Here is an 18133-nt window from a genome sequence, read left to right as displayed (position 1 = left end):
AAATTGCAGATCAGCCAGTAAACACGCCTCTGATATCTTCGACCTCATCCAACACAAGGACTTAGATATTATCATCCTCACTGCAACTTGCCTGAATCCTGCTTCCACTCCTATCTTAGACCTCCTAGTACCTCCCACTCATGGTATAATTAGGCTAGACAGAGCTCGTAAGTTGGGTGGTGGCCTAGCCTGTATTCAAAGGAACACACTCTTCATTTATCACTTGGGAGTCCTCTACGCCATCCTCCTGTGAATACCTTTGTCTCAACATCTCAAGTAAGAACCTTCGGGTTTGCAAACTTCACACCTTCTACCACCCCCCAGGAGACAATCTCCCCTTCATCGAGCAACTAATGGAAATCATCTCTGGCAATGTTGACTCAGCCATGTCCCAAATCTTCCTTGGTGATTTCAACCTTCACTGGGACACCACAATCGACCTCGCTGTATCTTGCGCCTTAAATCATTCTTAAATGATTAAGATCTGATTCAGCACTGTGACCAACCAACCCGTATTAAAGGAGAAACTCTAGACCTCATTATATCGAAAGGGCAGACCATCACGCTGGACTCCATTACCCCGTGTGACTGAAACCCACGAAATCAAAGATATGGAAAAGGGACCTCAGATCAATAAACTCTGTTGAACCAACTGCCCATTGTAAATCTGCCCTCTCCTCCCAAGCTGACTTGTTTGAGGTGCAGTCACTCACCGAGAGGTGTGGCTCACTGGTTAGAGGCGGCAGACCTGTAAGCAGAGAACGGCCCGGGACCAGGGTCAATTCCCAACGCGGCAGGGTCGTGGACCAGGGGTCAACGGACTCGATAATTCTCGCCTCAGTGCCTACTCTAACCAGGGAACACACTCGGTAACTCTGGGCATTAAGCTTGCCTCATCTCTACAACGGCCCCCCACAGACGCCGGGGATGCCTGGTTTCACCCTGGAGATACCCAAAAAGGGACCATCTCACAGGGAAAACCAGGACGGGTTCCCCAGCGGTCTACAGCGCCAGGACACTCGGGTAGAGTAACAGTGCGCTTTACAAGTATCCCACATTTACATTTACATTTACAATTCGACCATATCCAACATCATCAATGACATTGCTCCGTTCCAACCAAAAAAAAGCCTCAACAAAAATATGCAAACCGTGGTATAATGAAAACTCGAACACGGAACGCCGCAACCTTAGGGAAGTTGAACGTTCCTGGAGATCAAATCCCTCCTCGGACCAACTAAAACTTCTTAGAGATGTTAAGAGCCTCTACAAAAAACAAATCAAGAGAGCTAAGGGTAACTACTTCAGACACCAACTGGATCAAGCGGCTAACCGCCCCAAGAAACTTTCCTAACTGGTCAAACAGCAATCAGTTGTAGGTCCAAACATCACCGACCTTGGTGGCAGCCCACCCTCTTGCGACAAACTTGCTACTTTCTTCACTAAGAAATCAAGACTCATCTCCACTGACCTCGCCTCTAAGAAAGCTTCACTGTCCGCCTCCAGGGCTGCATCACCCCTTGACCTCTTAGAAAAGTGCAATTCTAACACCCCAAACACCAAGAACAATGCGTCATGGGCACCTTCATCCCATTCAGTGAAAAAGACATCAACAAGATTCTTCAGAATATCAACCCATCCAACCACTTCAGTGACCCGTTACCCCCGGCCATCTTCAAATAAATGAAGAATGCACTCATCCCCAACTGAACAAGGATTGTAAACGCTTCTCTATCACAAGGCATGATCTCCGACTGCCTAAAAGCAGCTCAGGTATCACTTATACTAAAAAAAATAACAATGACAAAGCTGATCTCAATAACTTCCGACCTATCGTTAACATCCCCACCGTAGCGAAACTCCTAGAAAATGCATACAATCCAACTCTGTGCTCACATAGAGATTTTCCAACTCCTAGATAAGCATCAACCCGGCTTTCAGAAGGGGCACAGCACCGAATCTGGTCTCACTAACGTTATGGATGACATTTTAAAAATGCTCGATCACAAAGAATCATGCCTCCTGATCCTCCTTGACCTTTTCTCCGCATTCGACACGGTTAATCATGACAACCTCCTGTCCATTTTGCAAAACAGGATGGGTTTTTCTGATTATCCTTCCACCACCAGAGATCTCAAAGAGTCATGGCAAATCACCCTCTCTTCCAGCCCTCTCCAGTACTAATGGGGATCCTCCAAGGGTCTGCCTTATCTACTATTCTCTTCGACCTTTTCTTGGAATCATTAGCTAACTCACTAAACCCCACAGGCATTCTTTTCCATATGTATGCGGACGACACGCAACTGTATTTGAAAATATCAACCCCCGAAAACATCATCTCACTCAACACTACCCTAAAGTCTACTCAAAACTGGTTAACTGAGAACCATATCCTATTCAACAGCTCTAAAACAAACTTCCTGCTCATCTTCCCTCCGAACCCCATCCCCAAGCTAGACCTTTAGATGAGTCACCTCACTGCTTTCAACTGCACTCCTCCCCTCATAGACTCAACCAAATCTCTCAGAGTCACCGTGGACAAGTACTTGAATATGAAAAATTCTATCAGCAATATATATAAGGGAGCAAACCACTTGATGAGGAAACCCAATAATATCTAACCTTTCCTTCCACTTAATGATTTCAAGCAGGTGGTCTAAGCGCTTGTCTTGTTGAGGGTGGACTATGGCAGCGCTACCCTCTGTGGCCTTTCCAAATACACCCTGGCTCCACTAAGGGCATCACTGAATGCTGCGGCAGACTGGTTACAGGCACCAATCGTAATGAGCACATATGGCCAGTCCTAAAATCTCTTAATTGGCTCCCCATATGAAGCATGTATTCAGTTAAAGATTGCCGTTCTGATGCACAAAGCTGTTCACTTCAATACTCCCAGGTACCTTGCGCAAAAACTTGAACTATCATTGTGGTATAAGAGCCTCAAGAAGCGCCACAACTTTCCTCTTGAAACCACTCATCCTTGGCAAAAAGAGAACTTGTCACCGAGCCTTCTCTGGCGCTGCCCCAAAGATATGGAACTCTCTACCACCTGAAGTAGGAAAATCTCCTCAACAACGGTGTTCAAACTGGAAGTAGAAACATTCCTTATGAATAAATTCTTACCGTAATTGGGCTAGGCTCACCTGCTCGATGACATTGTCCCTACTACCATGGTATCATCATTTGATACTGCTCTTCTTTACCTCATACTGTGTCCCCATTCTTTGCCCATTTACACCTGTTTATTATAAGTCTCCATGTTGCAATTGTCTTGTAATCAGCAATCATTCCTGTTTTTACTCCTACTTGATGTAGATATAGTATTTATGTCCTTCCTTCCATCCTAATGTAGAGCGCTCTGATCTTGTTCGCGCTAGATACAACTTTATGAATAAATAAAGAGCTCTGTAACCCAAAAGATTGTTTAATGATCCTACATATATGTATACCCAAAGGTTTAGTTTAACTTCCCAAGCTCCATGTTTGTGAGATATGTGTAACCTAATTTTAAAGTGGATTGATAGCTCTTTGGTTTAAGACCTTAGTCTGTAAGAACTCTAATCTGAGAAATTGCTTTACTGTTCACAGCATGAGAGTTCTGTAGCATTGGAATGCTACAGTCTGGGCCTGAACACTCATTGTAACACAAGAGGCAGCTCTACACCCTGACCCTAGAAAACCTCTGTAAAGATTGCTGCCAATGAATTTGTGTAACTTGAGGGATACATTCGCTGCATAAAATATAACACTGTATTATGATATTTCTGGTGTGAGACTGCTCTGAAATCTTAAATTTAATTTTTTTCATTAACATGGGTGAGGGATATCCTCTCTAAAGTTAGAGCCTTTAACATCTGTGCTGACACCGCCTACCTCTAATATTACACCCTCCTCAGATATGGAAACATGAGACCTGACCCAGGCATGCCATTATTGTAACTTTCATTCTTTAAGGACCTTCAAAGTCCTTGCCTGGGCACATCTGCACTACAACCATTGTATATATATTAACTAACTGAACGCAGAATCAATGTAGCCGTGCACAGCCAGAAAACATCCCTAAATCAAAGGCCTCACTGAGGTGCAAAACTTTTAATCAAACTAACATACACAACATAACCCGAGAAATGTTTACAGCCCAAACGTTAACATAAAATGCTTCTGAAAGAGATGCAATATGACTCCCTTTTTCTAAAATGAATATAATGAAATATAAGTACTCAACAGCTGTATTTCCAGGATTTTTTTCCCTGTGGGAGTGGGCTGCCATTCCAGTCGGTCTTCCACAGCTGTGTAAAATTCATCCCTAATTAGAACCGCCATTCTTGGGCCCAGCGGTGCAAGTATAAAAAATACAAGTGCAAACACAATTTATGTATGCTCCTACTTTGTCACCTATTATGAGGTTAGCGCAAATAGTATTCACTTCTGGCTTTGCAGCACCACCAGATTTTATTTGGTGGCAACTACACATGAAAATGTACATGAGGGCTAATATACAGAAAATATGTGCAAATGCTGTTTTCTAATGATGCGTCCGATATTTTGTACACATGTGCTAAAAGGTGCAAGAAGCCACTCAATGGTGTTTGTGTCAGGTTTTTGCATGAACGTATTCTAAATTGAGGGTCCCAAAATGTGTCTGTGCCCAGGGCACCATAAATCTTTAAGTTGGTTGCACTTGAACAGACTGGGTAGTGGCAGCTTAATTTACATCAATTCCACATAGTGTAAATGTTTCTAAAGGCAGGAAACAGAAACTAACATGGTATCATATTCTTCTATTAGCTTGGCCTAACTGCTAATGGTCGACGGATTCGGAAATACATTATTTGTGGCAGTGATTTTGCCATACCATTTAGGTGCTGACTTGCTTATCTTTTGCCCAGTAGGTTATAACAAGCATTTACAATGCAATGGTCTCGGCAATAGCAAAGGTAGAGCTATTGGTATAGCTTTTTATTTTTTTGTTTTCATTAAGAAATTGCCTTGTTATTTACATAGGTAATAGCTTAATCCTTAAATAAATGGCATTGTCATTTACAATGTTAATAGAATTTTAGTTTGCAAATGCAGGACCTATTGCATTTACACCTACACAGAGCCACCCACACAAAGTTAGTCACACAAAGTTATTTACACATTCATTGTAAAAGAGCTACCTGCACAGACTCGCTCTTACAGAGATAGAGCGCCGCCAAACACAGGCCTACTAACGTGTTCAGCATACGCTGCACAACCTGAAAATGAGCACCAGTGCCGAGCCTGCTAAATATAGCAGTTTCGAGAACCTTTTGCGCTATCACCTATGGGCAGAGTGACTATAGCTAAAATGTTAGTATTGCCTAGATTGCTTAATCAAGTCAAGTCAATTTTTATTGCATAAAATTATTACAAATTATTACAAAAAACATTTCTAAAGTTAAAAACACATATGTAACTATTACTTATATTAGAGTCTGTTGATCATATGAAGAATAAAATGAAATATATTTCAGTTTTTTGCTATAATTCCCTGTTCGGCCTGCTGTAGGAGGGATTGGGCTTCCATCATATATTTAACCCCCCTACATGCCAACATAGGAGATGAACCATCTAGCCATCGAATTACTGCTTGCTTACATGTCCGAATGTTCAATTTGTTAAAAATGTCCTTTAAAAGCCGTCTCCTCAAATCATTAAGCGCCGGGCAAGCACATAGTAAGTGAGTTAATGATTCATTTTGATATCCACATAGACGACAGTGAGAGTCAAGGTACCAATTTTGCCAGGAAGGTAACAAGTCCTTTGAAAACTGTAGGCCTAATCGATGGTTTATGTATCTTTGTTTTAGGAACCTATTAAAATGACTTTCCAGATACGTCTGTGGCTTTATCCCGGAGTATGAATTTATCACGGTCCCCCCGTGTCGTCGTTTTGCTATACTTGTTTTATCTTCCAGATAGGATTCCCATTTGACAGCTTTGTTTGTGATTTTGTCAAAGGTATTTCTATCGGGCATTGAGGCCCAGGTTTCTTCAATTCCTATGCGGGTCAGGGATTGGGACAAAAAATCTCCCCAACTATTTGTGTTGTTTCTGCTGAGTGGCGATTTCTTCCCAACACAGGTTATCCAGTGAGCCTTTTTCTAACGTTCGTAATTTGTGGCAGAGTTTCACAAAGGTTCCCATACTGCGAAACTTCTGGTTCAAAAGGCCAAATTCTAAACGAATCTGAGCTGGGGCTGCCGATTTAGGGAGGTTTAGGGTGGCTTTATATATCTTTGTTTGTAAAATATTTAACAGACCCGCTTCCTTACCACACCAGGTGACCAATGCATATGACAAGGTAGGTAGGGATTGTGTTTTCATCACTTCCAGCAGATGTCTGTAGTTTGGGCAGCTTAGTTTTTTTTGCAATTGTCGGTATGCATAGATCAAGGACTGTGTATTTGCTTTTAGATCTATTTTGTGTTCTTTATTTGTTTGGCCTCGCCCCAATTTCAGACCTAGGTACTTATATGATGTTTCCTCCTTTATTGGGGTACTGTTTGCGAACTATTTGAATGCTTTCTGTTTTGGACCCACGATGCGGACCACTTTGGTTTTGTCTTTATTTAGTTCCAAGCATTCGTGTTCCAAGTAAGTTACCAAGTTGTTAATCATCCTTTGCAGGCCTATTGGCGTTTGACTCAGAACGACAATGTCATCCGCATATTGCAGGAAGGAGATTGGGATTTTTGACAGATAGGGAGGATGACCTTTCCCAACCTCCATGTGACTGACTATGTCTGCCATATATAGGTTGAATAAACTTGGAGCCAGTACACAGCCTTGTTTCAGGCCCTGTTGTGTTGTAATTTCGGCCGTCACGCTGCAACCGTCTCCTAATTTAACTCGAGCCCAGGTGTTACTATACAAGCTTATAATTGCATCCAGTAGTTTCTTCGGGAGGCCCCATGATCTCAATTTTTTCCACAGCCTGGTTCTGTTCACCCTGTCAAAGGCTGCTCGCAGGTCTATAAAACAAGTGTAAAGTCTTGTCTTCCTTTTTTCTGCTTTGTCTTTCAACAGAGACAGGATTGTCAGGTTCGTTAGTGTACCGGTTCTAGGCCGGAAACCCGTTTGGAACATTGGTATTATATTTGTGGTTTCCATCCAGTCTTGAAGTTTAGATAGTAAGCATGCCCCATATAGTTTTGCCTCCACATCCGTCAGTGAAATCATCCTATAGTTCCCAGGCTCATTATGATCACATTGTTTGAAGATGGGGTGAATTATGCTCCCGTTCCAAGATCTGGGCAGTTTTTGCTGGTTGTAAATTGCGTTAAAAAGTGGTGTTAAATATTCTGCCCAGAATTCAGGTGAGTGTTTAAAAATGGAGTTTGGATGCCCGTTGGGACCCGCTGCCCCCTCTTTCTTCAGGCGATTTATAATTGTTTTCAGCTGGTCTGTTGTTACTAGGGTATCGGCAACTATATCTACTAATTTTTCTGATTTACTAGTGAGAGTATTTTCCGATTTCCCTATATTCCAATTGCTTAATCACTTCTCAGGACGATCCATCCTATTACCCAGAAGTTTCTTCAAAGACCTGAACACTAATACTCACTGACCTCCTCTGAGGGTCGGAAAGGAAAAGCATAGTGCCCCATCAATTGTACGCCTTTGAACATGGAGGAGGGGAGTGCGGAGGGAGCCCCCTGATTAGGAGCCCTCTAATATGCAGCAGCACAACTGCAATGGGCGTCAGAGTGGCGGACACATTGATGTCCTCTTTCTATGATTAAGGCTACCAAGCAGACAGATGGACCCACTCCACTGTCAGACTCAAGCACTTTGACTTTCTTGGTGACTGCAACAGATAGAGACTTGACAAGGTGCTGTTGCTGCATGTAGTAATGTGCCCCCCTCTATCCTTTCAGTAATGAATCATCTTTTTTGACCTGAAACTTTGGACAATGAACAGAAGCTCTCATTGTGGTCACTAAGCAGACAGTAGTTACAGACACAATTCTGTTCCAAACATATAAATACACAGCTGCATGAAGGCAAAGTTTAAATGGTGTTTTCACCATACCCTCCACAACATACGAGTCATTTATGTATATATCCTGGCCACAGGATCATCAGGGAGTTAGGCTGTGAAAGTATGATATTATAGGGATCATTTCAAAAGTTTGATATTTTGTATCTGTCGGTGGCAAGAGCTTTTTTCCGTAGCGCAGCGGTCACACAGCTGAAGATGCACATCCCAACATGAAACAAAAATTCTTTCTTCGAAGAAAAACAACTTCCAGCATCCAATCCCAATGCTGAGTGTGCACAGAATGTGATAAACAGCGGCATATGCTCCGAACATACGATTCAAATCAAACAGAAATTCCTGTTTCCTATATTATGAAAAGGAGATAGGCAAGTCTTTGTATTGTCCCTTCTTAAAAAATGGGGAATTCAGTGACAGATAAAAGGGCTTTCGATTTCTGAATAAAACAATAGGGTTGGGCAAGACAGCAATTAAAGCAATGTACACAAGCCAGAATGACTCGTAAAGCCAAACAATGGCGTAGGACTACACATACAATCATGTCCTGCGCACAGAACAACAAGCTCAGTTATGCACTGTGGCAGGGCTACAAGTAAAGCCATGCAAGGGATGCAACAAATAAAACCATACACAGGGACTACAGGAGTAGTCACACATTGGGCAGACTTTAAAGTAATGCCACGTCAAGAAGCAGTACTACCAGTAAAGTGGTACACTTGGGCAGGAGTATAATTCAAGCAATGCACCTGGACTGACTGGCATAAGAAAAAACAAGCATTGTCAAAGCCACTAGGTCTGGCTTAAGAGAGCTACTGGCTTTGGAAATGTTTGTTAACCATGCTGTATAGCAGCGAAGCTACAGTGCAGCATGTCTAAAAGTAATAAAAATAAAAAGCGCTATGATGCAGCCAGTACCAATGCTTTTTCCCCCAAAAGTGCTTTAGCACTGGCCATGCCATAGCACTTTTTATTTTTAGGTGTGTGCTCCTGAAGCAACATGGGGGATGGAGGACGTCAGAGAAGGATGCAGAGAGCAAGGAGAATAGGCGAGAGGGGATGGGTGAGCACACGGACAACATATGGTGGGCAAGAAGGGCTGGGGGCAAGCACATGGACAACGGAGGGTGAGCTGGTGGGGCTAGGGCCAAGCAAATGGACAAATTCAATTTTTTGGCAGGAGCAAAGCACACAGACAACGGAGTGTGGGCAGGAGGGCCCGGGGGGAGGGACAAACACAAAGACAATACGATTTTGTGAGGGAGGGGCAGGTGTAGCCACGAGAACAAAGGAGAGTGGGCGGAGGGGCTGGAGGCAATTGAGGGGAGAGACGGGACAACAAGAGGAGGGGAGGAGGTGGGTTCAGCTGGGACGAGAGCATGGTGGGTCGCAGCGGGGTGGGCGTCGCGCTTCTGGTTGGGTCGTCAGGCTGACCCTTTGTGCAGGGGCAGCTCCAACCAGAGTGAGTTGATCGGCAGGGCCAAGCTATTTTTCCGATCCTTTGGAAAAGCGTCCATGTCTTTTCATATCTGACTGAGTTCCCCCAAAAATTACATTTAATATATCACTTTGAAGGACTGGAAAATCCGAATTATAACGCCTTACCCGGAACCGCGTGAACCTATCGTTTTATCTCTCACACTAACACACTGGAAAACCTGACTCTTAGCAGAATCTGACTCTTAACACCTCAATTTGAACAACTAAAGTATCCCTTGTTTTACATCTGACACCAAACACCCGATAAAGCTGCCATTGACGCATCAAAACTCTGAAAATCTGTACTTTAATATCTCACCGTGACCACTGGCGAAGCTGACAATCTATTTTAATTGCGAAACGCTGGGAAGGAGAGCTGCGGGCGGAGAGAAGGGGGGTGCGAGACGAAGGAGAGCTGTAGGCGGAGGGAAGGGGGGTGCGAGACGAAGGAGAGCTGCCGGCAGAGGGAAGGGGGGGCGAGACGAAGGAGAGCTGCGGGCGGAGGGAAGGGGGGTGCGAGACGAAGGAGAGCTGCGGGCGGAGGGAAGGGGGTGCGAGATGAAGGAGAGCTGCGGGCGGAGGGAAGGGGGGGCGAGAGCGGGACGGAGGAGGGCTGCGGGCAGGATAGGGTACAGAGGCTGCAAAGACAGCGTTATGTGGAACACTGCTCCTATCCTGTGCCAAGATAAGACACAGGGCTGCACAGGCGGCGCTATGTGGAACATGGCTCATCGGGCGAGAGCGGGACTTCACAGACAGGTGAGAGGTGCACGTCACACAGGGCAGAGGTGCACTTCACACATTCAGGGATGAGGCACACTTAACAGACAGGGCAGAGGTGCACTTCACAGAGGCAGGGCAGAGGTGCACTTCATACAGACAGACCAGGTGTGCACTTGACACAGGTAGGGCAGAGGTGCATTTCACACAGATACATTTCATATAGACAGGGCAGAGGGACACTTCACACATGCAAGGATGAGGTAAACTTTACAAATACAGGGCAGGGGTGCACTTCACACATGCAGCAATGAGATGCACTTCACAGACAGGGCAGAGGTGCACTTCATAGACAGGACAGAGGCGCACTTCACAGACTGGACAGAGGCGCACTTCACAGACTGGACAGAAGCGCACTTCACAGACAGGGCAGATGTTCAGTTCACACAAGCATGGCAGGTGTGTGCGTGCCAAACAGGCCGAACAGGTGTGTAATTCACATGGGTAGGTTATAAATGCATTTTACCCTGACGACAAGTGCACAGACGTGTCCCTAGTGGGGCAGGTGCCCCTGTTACACATACACAGCAGTCACATTTCAAGCAGGCGTGCTGGGTTTTATGCCGCCATCATATGGACACATTCCATACAGGCAGGCAGAGATACCCTTCACTCTCGTCGGGCAGAGATACCCTTCACTCTCGTCGGGCAGATATACATATGGGGGAGGGTGAGTTTGAGGCAGCGGTCCTGGAGATGTGCCCTGGCATGGAGCGCTCAGGCAGGACAGGACAGGGGGATGCGGATGAGAAACTGGAGTGAGAGTGAGAGAACGGGGGTAAACTGCACGGGTAGTGATCAGGTTTTTGGATACTAACAGAGTGTAGGCAGGGACCGTGGTCGAGTGTAGGGACAGTGGTAGGTATGCGAACAGTTGTACATATCTTTATCCGTGGTAGTCTGTAGGGACAGGGTATGCTATGGAATAGGGACCAGTGTCACGTGTAGAGCGTTGATAGAGTGCGGGTGTGTGAGGAAGGGTAGAGGATCGTTAAAGTGGGGCAATGCAAGGAAAGCAAAGTGTGTGAGTGCGTTTCATGTGTGTGGGTGTGTAACGGGCACCGAGGACAGGCTGAACAGTGTCAAGAGACCAGACCGGGCGGTAGGGTGAACACACCCTGCCTAGCTCGCCTGTACCTAGAGCGTGCCTATGCCAGAGTTCTGCCAGCCTGCGGGGTCCACGGTGCCTCCGGGCATGCCCCAGAGAAGCCAGCGAGCTCGCCGTGGAGCTGGGATCTTTTAGCAGCGCCACACCGGCCACGGCTTCAGAGCGACAGGTTACATTAACAGCACCGTAACTTGATAAAAAGAAAGATCTGGAGCGGTTCTCACCACCAGGAGGCCGGCAGCAGAGCAGGGCGGCGGCCAACAACAGGCGGATCACGGGCATAGTGGCCCGCAGCCCTAGGTGGAGTCCCTGCGCTGGATACGTATCGGGAGGGGAGTCTACCTCCGACTACCACACCAAAATGAAATGTGGAGCACCACACTTGCCAAGTTGCCCCTCTATTTACCTTTGGCAGAGAGAGAAGGAAGCAGGAAGAAATGATGTGCTTCACTCCCCATGATCCGTAGCACGAGCAGGAGGCGGGGCACACGCATACACGGACACAGTTTCAGATTTATGTTCGATCTAGGAAGGGTGGTGGGGGCGGGCAAACACGGCATCAGAAGCAAGCCTAACAATAAGAACAGCGTCCAGCGTGGGGTGCTCATTATTTATTTTTCTTTTTTGTATCCCTAAAGAAACGGGAGGAGAGCTGCGACGGGGGGGGGGGGGCAGGGGGGAGGCGAGAGCACGACAGAGGAGGGAAGGGTTGCGAGGCTGAAGGCAGAGCACGACGGATGAGAGCTGCGGCGGAGGGAGGGGGGGACACACACACAGGGATGGCAGGCTAAGACGATCCACCCCGGCAGAGACTCTGGGCAAAAATGGCGGCTGCAAGCTCTAAGATTTTTCAGATTCGGGGGCGTGTTCGGTGTTCAGAAGTAGGCGTGCCTAAAAAGTGGAAAGAAGAACACCGAACACACCTCCAAATCCGAAAAAGACGGAGCCTATTTGGAGTGAAGGCTCTATCCTCCAATGGCTGTCCTCCATTTAGGAAGCCAGCCAATGGGAGAGAGCCAAAATTAGAGGCGGGATGAAGAGCCCCTCTAAGAAACATAAGATCTCGCTACTTCCGGTTCTGACGAACCGGATAGTACCGAGACCTAAAAATGATTAAAAAGATTTAAAAAAAGATAAAATATCGTTACATGTTGGTGTTCTCTTAAGCAGAAGCAAAGAAAAGGGACCAAAAATAATAATTGCTGTTGGCTGTACAAGTACTTTCGAAAACCAGCAACTTTACTAAAGCCGAGAAAACCTTAAAACCTTTTTTTTCCTTCGCTAATATGTGGTGGGAATATTGGAAAACATACACTATCATAAGCGAACACACTAAAAAACACACAACTTGCACTTTGGAGATGCTTTCCTCCTCGCCGTCATTCTCGGTCTAATATCTTAAAAGTTGGACCAGTTTAAGTTACAAAAAACACAAGTACAAACTCATTGGAATTGAAAAGAAATTCTTACCAGTGACGCAAACACATATTTCTGGTCTTTTTCTTGAAGAAAAACAAGCGTGTCGGAGAGGAGAACAGCCTGAACCTCTGCAAAAACATTCACATGTTTGTATTAATGTGTCTTTATATTTCATAATAATCACAAAAGACGTTCACCTGCAATCATTTTTTCACAATAAACCAACAGGAGGATACATATTGAGACATGGCATTGGGCCCCCGCTACAACATTTCAATACGAAATCTTTTAATTAATACACCCCCATGGTTCACTCTTTGTGGTGGATACAGGGTGCAGAAATAATATTGTCTACGACCGATTAACTTGCATGAAACAATGTGAAATACCATGAAAATGTGCTTGGGAATATCAATCAGAGCAATAATAAATGGAATGCACTGGGTGGAAATCTGAACTAACTGGTGCTTTTAGAATGAAAATGTATTTATTTAATAATCTTTTTAACAATCTAACGAAGAACCAATGACTGACTTACTTTCACAGGCAAACAAAATAATCTCTCTGCAGTAAACTACAATACAAGCCACCTAGAACCTAATTAGGATGTTGGTCGGATCGCAACCATCCGACCGACATCTGGCGCCGCAATCTGACCACCGCATTATGATGAGTGGCAGTCTGGGGCAGAGGGAGGGGAGGTCCGACCGACACTTCCCACGGGCTACAAGGGCCCTTATGTCAGTCTGTAGGAATTTAATACCCCACGTTGGTGTTGACAGACTTTCAAGTTGGAAATGTCCACTTAAACAAATATCGAGCTGAAAATATCGTGATTCAGAAATATCGACAGCAAGTATATGGTGGTCAATCATTTCGAATTTAAGGTAAGAAATATCGTTTTTAAAAATATAGAAATTATTCACATTGTTTGTAAAAATATAGTTGTTTAAAATATTGATATTTTAATTTTTAATTAGTGTTCTGTATTTTAGTTTATATTTTAAATTTATGTGATTTTTTGTATAAGTATTGTTTATGTTTTAAAATATGTGTGTTAATTTTTAGGAATTATCATTTTTATTACATTTTGCGTTTTTTAGTTCCATACCAGGATGTGGGTTTATAGGGTGGGAAATAATTTAGTTATGATAAATTAATGATTATTGATTTATTTATTTAATTTAGATTTTATAGTGTTAACTGTGGGAAGTCATTTATTTGTAATTATTATTAATTTGTTGCTTTTTAATACTAATTAATTGACAATTATGGTAATTGAGTAATTATTTGTTTTAGGTGTGCGTTGTGGGGTTTATAGGGGTACATGGTGGTAAGTAATTTATTCTGAATTAATAATTAGTTCATTTATATTAATTAATTGAAAATTAATAAATGGAAATTGTGTAATTAATTGTAGGTATGGGTTGTGGGGTTTATAGGAGTAAAGGGTGGGAAGTAATTTATGTTTAATTAATAGTTAGTTGTTGATTTAGATTACCTAATTAATTGACAATTATGGTAATTGTGAGATTTGTTTTTGGGGTGGACAAATATGGAGTAAAGGGTGGGAAGGAATTTATTTTTAAATGGCCAGTAGTTGCAAAGGGCAAACAATTACCCAAAGGTGTCAAGGCGCTTGGGGCAGTCAGGAAGATTAAGTGATCTATTGCCCAGAGTCACATGGTGCAGTGCTGATGTGCCGCCGGCACCGGGGATCGAACCGTGAGCCCCTGGGTTCCAGAGTCAGTCCCCCTGGCCGCTGCGCCACACCTCTTCCCTTATCATTTGTGTAATTAATTTTAGGTGTGGGTTATGGGGTAATTTATGCTTAATTAATATTGGCTGATCATTAAGGTTAATTAATTAACTATTTCATTGGGGTAGCCTATATTTTTGTGTGGGGGTTTTACTTTTTTAGGGGTAAAGGGTGGAGAGTAAATTAGTTTTACTTACTTTATAATTCACTCTCATATATTATTAGTTTTATAATGAAAATACGTTTTATTTGTGTAATGAACTTTTTTACAGTTTACTTTTACCAGGGGTTTGTGGGCATTATTGGGGTAAAGTGTAGGAAGTTTATAATTTGTTTGTGTTTTAATTTCTTTTATAATTAATATTTTTTTTATTGGTTACGTTAATTATGTATGTACATTTTTAAAATAAAACTTAGATATGTGTTGTGAATTGTGTGGTGATATAGGGTAGGAAATAAAAAAAATCAGCAATGTTTTTGATTCTAAATAATTTCGAACGAAAAATATTTGTTTGAAAATGATTTTTTATTTAATATGCATGAAAATATGCATCTTAGAGGTCGATAGTGGAGAGGAACTCTCCGGGGTTGAGGTATTGTGAAATTTCCAGTAGGGTCAACATTTGGAAAGTTTGTGATTTGATGAATTTGTCGAGGGCTCGTAAGTCCAGAATGGGGCGCCACTCTCCCGACTTTTTCTTGATTAAAAAGAAGCGGGAATAAAAGCCCCTGCCCTGTTGTGCTCGAGGAACCACTTCATGATAAACCACTTTATCATGATCTTGACTTGAGCTACCAGATCTTTTAGATGAGGTGGGGGGGGGGGGGGGGAGGGGGGACCGGAAGGTTGACGGGTGTGTGGAAATTTTGTAAACTCGAGAACATGTCCTTTCGAGATGACGTCTAGGACCCCACGATCCGAGGTGATATGAGACCAATTTAAGAAGTTGTGGGAGATTCGACCTCCAATCTTCAGAATCGGAGAACACTTGTTGCTGGGGAAGTCACTGCTTTTTGGAGGTGTTTCCCTCCCTGTAATTATTTTTCCTCCGATAAGGTCTTGAATCGGTTTGGCGATTTTGATATTGGTAGCTGTATCTTTGCTTGTTGTCACCATAGGATCAATACTGAGAGGAGCAACGAAAATTGGAAGAACTGCCTCTGCCACGTGCTCCTCGAAAAGGCCGCTTCCTGTACTGGAGGTTCCCTAAGGCACGAGCAGTATCTGTGTCCTTTTTAATGGATTCCAGAGCCTCGTCAACATGCTTGCCAAACAGGGAATCACCATCATATGGCAAATCAAGAATTCTCTCCTGCACCTCAGGGCGAAAAGCCGTAGATTTGAGCCAGCCCTGGCATTGTAAAACAGCAGCTCCAGCAAGCTGCCTGAATCCTGTTGAAGAGATGTCAACAGCGCATTCAATAATCTCTGAAGAGATTTTCTCGCCTTCTTGGGCTATCGTTCGGGCCTCGGCACGGAGCTGGTCAATCAAGGGTGTGATTTCTGACCACATTTGGCGGTCATATCTTCCAAGAATGGCCAGGGAGTTGGCCGCTCTGACTGTTGTGGCAGCCATAGTGGTGAATTTTTTGCGAGTCTAATCGGCGCCCTTCTTGGTCCGGAGGAGAGGTTAGCGGAGTGGCTGGATTCCTTGAACGTTTTTGGGCAGCCTGCGTTACGACGGAATCCACCTTAGGGTGTGAAACAAGGCATGCTGGAGAGTTTGCAGGCGCCTTGTATTTTTTGTCCAGACGTGGTAACAAAGCAGGGATGGAATTTGGTGATGCCATAAGTTTGAGACCTTCTTCCCAAATAAAATCAATAATTGGGATGGTATGGGTTTGCTTGAGGGGTTGATATTTGAAGTCATAGAGGAAGCAATCCGTTTGCTGCATCTCTAAGGTTAAATGGAAACGTTTGACAGCACGTACCATTAAATTATGAAAGCTTCCGATGTCCACCGGCGGGGAAGGCAAATATGGTGTTTTGTCTCTGTAATCATCCCAATCCGTGAGGACGTTATCTATATCCTGATCAGTGTCCTGGTTCGCATCCGCATCATCATCTGTACCCCGCTGCGGATAGATCAGTGATCGTGGTGTCACCGTAGGTATTGATGCTGGCGGCGCAGGTTGAGGAGTTGGAGAAGTAGGCGCAGATGGGGGGAATCTGCGATTATAATCGTCCAACATATGCTGCAGGTTGGTCACCAATGAGGACGGTATCGGAGTCATTTGTTCCTCATGAGGTGCAGCAAAACGAGCATCATGGACGGGAAAGAGAGCACACCCCTCCTCCTCATAATCTTCATCATCTTCTTGGCACTTTATATAGAGTTTAGATGGACTGGACGCAGGACGAAAGACGTCATTCACATAGGAACCGTCATCAGAATCCTCACCTGCTGACTCAAATAATTGTGTTGGAAGAGTAGAAGCATCAGTTATAGGACTCAGTGGAACTGAAGCTGTGACCACTGAGAAAGTAATTGCAGTAGCAAGTGAATGGTGTGTCGTCTAGCCCTCCTGACACATCTTCGCACAGTCCTGCAGGGCTCCCTGGGTCTTTGCTGGATACAAGTTTGACTCCGAGTCGACCTTGTTCCTTCCCACAGACTACTGCCTTGGTGGAGGTCGAGTCGACGCTGGGCGGACGAGTCCTCTTCAGGGGTCATTGATGCAGTCCTGTCGTCCGTCGACACAAGTTCCGTCCCCGGCTGTTCCTCTGCTGGTGGAGGACGTGACCGCAGTGGGTTCTTAGTACCCACGTTTTTTCCCATGCTCCACAGAGCAGGGACCCATGGGGCACTGGCCGGCTCATTTTTATGTAGGGCCTATGTTGTTGGGTGGACGGATTAGCCTGCTGCCGTCCCCAACGGATGACTTGCTGTCTCCACCGCGGACGGCCACAGAGGCTGGCGCAGACTTTGCAAGGGCGGTTTCCAGGGCTGAGGATATCTTGCATATGCAGCAACCGTCTGTCTCCCTGTCTTCGGATCCTTTGTTGGATCTTCTCCACCAGGGCACGGTGGATGTGGAGCCTTGGTTGCCTTGTATGATGTCCTTCTGGGGACTTGGGCCAGACCCTCATCGAAGGTAGATTGTGCTATTGCACATCGCCATCGACCGGCTCAAGAGGATCCTGCCCGTTTGACCCTCTATCCTAGGGCTCCAGGACTTGTAGTCCAGGCAGCGCTTCCTTCCTCTCCTCCAACGTTGCTTCCTCCCACTCGGGGGGCCAGGTGGTTGGAGTCACTTGGCTGCAATGTCTTTGCGTCCACTAGCTCAGGCCTTCGGTCCCTGAACACGACCTGCGTGCTTGCTTGGGCTAATTCTGCCCTTTGGGACTCCGTTGAACAACTCCTTCCTTCTTTGCCGGAGGGCCCTCGTGCTGACCTGGTCCAGCCTATTCGGGATGGTCGCGATAGGGTGCAGTTTCCTTCCAGTCGGCCATAATCACCACTTACTCAGAGGGTCGAGCTATGGCCAGGTCAGTTGCTCTGCGTCGCCATGCGCGGCTACCCGATGCCAGTGTCCCCAAGACCGTTTGGGAGCGACTCAGGGAT

The 18133-nt window shown here is 44.9% G+C and overlaps 1 protein-coding gene across 11 annotated transcripts in view; it reads right to left on the bottom strand.

Moving 5' to 3' along the window:
- Window positions 1-18133, bottom strand: part of AKAP13 (A-kinase anchoring protein 13) — a 1375395-nt gene that overhangs the window by 168105 nt on the left and 1189157 nt on the right. For all 11 annotated transcript variants that reach the window (XM_086958098.1, XM_086958099.1, XM_086958104.1 and 8 more), the window contains one exon: window positions 12860-12936. In XM_086958098.1, the coding sequence (XP_086814224.1) occupies window positions 12860-12936 (77 nt within the window). The remainder of the gene's footprint in view (window positions 1-12859; window positions 12937-18133) is intronic.

Source organism: Lissotriton vulgaris, chromosome 2_1 (assembly GCF_964263255.1).
Source record: "Lissotriton vulgaris chromosome 2_1, aLisVul1.2, whole genome shotgun sequence".
Lineage (NCBI taxonomy): Eukaryota > Metazoa > Chordata > Amphibia > Caudata > Salamandridae > Lissotriton > Lissotriton vulgaris.
Note: the sequence above shows the minus strand (reverse complement) of the source record. Positions and strands in the feature narration are given on the sequence as shown.